Below are 3,287 nucleotides of genomic sequence, written 5' to 3'. Positions count from 1 at the left end.
CCCTGTGAGATTGCTCTTACATAACTGCCCCTGAAAACTGCTCTAGCTTGCTCTTTCTCAGGTCCAGTCTTAGCAAAGCATCCTAAAGGTGTGCTACCAAGGCACTGGGCTCTCAGGGATTTGAAAGGAATAAAAGAATTGACAAAGGCAGGGAAACTTCATGAGTAAACCACAGAGCTTTATTGCTGTGTGAGGTCAGGCAGGAAGGGAAGATCGGGGTCCAGGATGGACACTTGGGTCATCAGAACAGACAGGACACTTCCCAGGAGGACGTGTTCCTGTGAAGAGGGGAAGCATCGCCTGGGGCGGGTCCTGGCCTGCAGTTTCTCCATGAGGGTTTTTCTGTGATGTTCCAGGTCAGGTCAGCAGCAGCCCCCAGAGCCATGGCAGCTGCCAGAGCCGCCCGAAGGCTCACACTCACAGCAGTCGGGGCTCTGGTGCCGGCGCCGGTGGAAGAGACGGGGCCTGTGGTGGCTCAGGCAGCAGCCGCCACCTCCAGAGCTGCAGCAGCTGCCACCCCCAGAGCTGGGGCCACAGCAGGAAGAGACGGGAGGGGGACATGGAGCTGGGCACTGGGGCGGGCACTTTGGAGGGCACTTGGGTGTGCATTTTGGGGGGCACTTGGGAGGGGGCTGGCACTGCTGCTGGTTTTGCTGGCAGGACATCTTTGTAGGACTTTTTCAACCTGAAAGTTGCAATAATCAAACATTTTAGCTGCATAAAGCCAAGGATTGCAATTTGATTTTAAAATTAAATCATATGGTAATGGTGAATACTATTTAGTGTGTGTGTACACACGCACACACACACACACACAAATATCACTAATTGAAATAAAATAACTTAAATCTTTCCTGATGAATAAAAACATGTTGAAAAATCAGATAAAATAAGAAGCTTCTTATTCCATCTTTCAGTAGACACCCAGTATTTTCTGACCTTCATGAGCTTGGATAAAGTGTTCACACCTCAATAAAGTGCTTAGTCCCTAAATATCAGAATACATTTCTGGCAAAATTGCGAGACCCACGCTTCTCCCAACCCAAGGCAAGATTTCCAGAGACTCAGGCAGATGAGGTCTTATTACCCCTGCTCAGTATGGCAGAAGTCAAGCACATGGCTCTCTTTCCCCAGGCTCCCTCCTTCCTCCCGTGCCTCTGTCCCGCTCAGACTCCTCTGGTGGCCCAGGTTCCCACTCACCCTTGTCATGCACAGGAGCACAGGCAGGGCCACCTCAGAGCAAGTGAGGTGCTGGAGCTGGGTTTGCCCTTTATAGAGCTAGGCTTGGCTCCGGGAAGGGCAGGAGGTGGCTCTTGCCCAACCAGGCACGTGCTGGGTCATTCCTGACATTCCCCTGCCCTCAGTCCCTGCAATCCAGGGAGGCGTTGCGAGCTCCCAGGAACCCCTCTGTAGCTTGAGTCTGGAGGGGCTTTAGCCAGTCACAACCTTTCCTGGTTGGATCCCCAAGAGCTACCTGGGGATTTTCAAAGAGTCAGTGCCTTTGAGGAAACCAGAGATGCGTACCACAGCTTCCCTGCAGAAGTGCTTTATTCCCATCCACAAAGATGGTCTTCTGAGCTCTGCTTCCACAGCCAGGCTGCTTTCTCTGGGGCATGGAATCAGAAACCATTTCCTTCCTGGGATACACTCCTCCCTATCTCCACCCCTCCTGGTCAGCCCCTCATTCCTTACTCCATGTTCCTGTGGGGCCCACACATCCTTGCTAACAGGATTATTAGGTGAATCGAGGTGGTTTCCTCAGATTGATTATTTTGACTAAACTTATTCACTTAAAAATCAACATGCCTGCTATTTTACAAGGCAGTTTTCCTTACAAGGCAATAGGATTGGAATCAGGAAAGCAGGGTGCAAATTATAGCTCTTTGTTTATGAGGCCAGTGACATCAAAAGACTTATTTAGACCATGTAAATCCTCAATTATACAACAGACCTATCAGTAGTTTCCTCCCTGAGTTCTTAGGACCATTAAATGGGGTGTGGCACATGAAAAGACACAAGGAAGACCCCTAAACAATGTCAATTTTTAGAAGAATGTGTAAGGGTTCAGGCACTTTGCCTAGTCAGTGTGGGAGACACAGAGATGGACAATATTGTTCCTGTCCTTGGAAATTTTATTTAAAAATACAAGTAGGTTGGTGAAAACGCTCTTAGGAATATACATAATGCTTCTAAGTTGAGAGGGTGATGGGAATCAAACAGTTTATTTCATTTTGCTGATGAATGATAGGAGAGTAAGGAATTTGACACAATTCCATTAATCAATTTATTTTATTCATTGGTCAAACATTTACTAGGACCTACTGCATAACATGAAGTTAGAATACAGCTTTTGAAAAATATAGGCCTTTCCTTCATATACGTTTGTCTAGAGGGCAAGAGTATATGATCTTTAAATTTCCGTCTCACGAAGAGATCCCCATCTTCAATTTGTTTCTCTTCTAGTCTCAGATATAGTCACTAATGTTGAGAGTTTTCAGATCAAGAGTAGAAAATTTTTACGTCTGAACTTTTTGATATTAATCATTTAAAAATATAATGCTGGTGAAAACTCTCTTAGGAATATACATTATGCCTTCAGGATTCTAAACATAATTATTTCTAGTTGAGAGGGTGATGGGAATCAAACAGTTTATTTCACTTTGTTGATGAATGATAGGAGAGTGAAGAATTCAATACAATTCCATTAATCAATTTATTTTATTCCTTGGTCAAACATTTACTAAGGATATTATTCAAATAGAATTGGAATAAAAAAGTACTGCTTTATTACTTCTTGAGTATTCAGCACATCTGTCCCAACACTTCAGTTTACAGAGGCAAATACCATGTGTGCCGTGACCTGTAGGAACTGACAATTCAGTGGACATTCTGAAGACCACTGTGAAATCCACATGCATAAAAATGAGTCTGGGGCTGGGAATCTTCTGAGTCACTGTTTCCCAAGGAGATTGTTGGGACAATGGATCATCTGACAATGCCCTGGGTGATGTCATGCTAGGTTCCTCATTCTCCTTGACAAAGATGATAGTAACCATGAAGGAAGAGAATGAGATAGGCTAGAAGGAGGATATTGAATGTTTCCAACACAAATAAGTGATAAATGTTTGAGATGGATATGTTATTAATAATTACTCTGATCTGATCACTATACATTGCATGTATCAAAGCATCACTATATACCATATGAATATGTACAATTATTATTTGTGAATTTAAAAAAATTAAAAAGGTCATGAACACACGCAAAAAAAGAGAGGTAGGCTGAT

The 3,287-nt window shown here is 44.1% G+C and overlaps 1 protein-coding gene across 1 annotated transcript; it reads right to left on the bottom strand.

Moving 5' to 3' along the window:
* Window positions 1-362: 362 nt before the first annotated feature.
* LOC142876899 (late cornified envelope protein 2A-like) lies at window positions 363-665 on the bottom strand. The gene has a single exon (XM_076011159.1). The coding sequence runs from the start codon at window positions 663-665 to the stop codon at window positions 363-365; it is 303 nt and encodes a 100-aa protein (XP_075867274.1).
* Between the last annotated feature and the right edge of the window lie 2,622 nt (window positions 666-3,287).

This window comes from Microcebus murinus, chromosome 2, assembly GCF_040939455.1.
Source record: "Microcebus murinus isolate Inina chromosome 2, M.murinus_Inina_mat1.0, whole genome shotgun sequence".
Classification (NCBI taxonomy): Eukaryota; Metazoa; Chordata; class Mammalia; order Primates; family Cheirogaleidae; genus Microcebus; species Microcebus murinus.
Note: the sequence above shows the minus strand (reverse complement) of the source record. Positions and strands in the feature narration are given on the sequence as shown.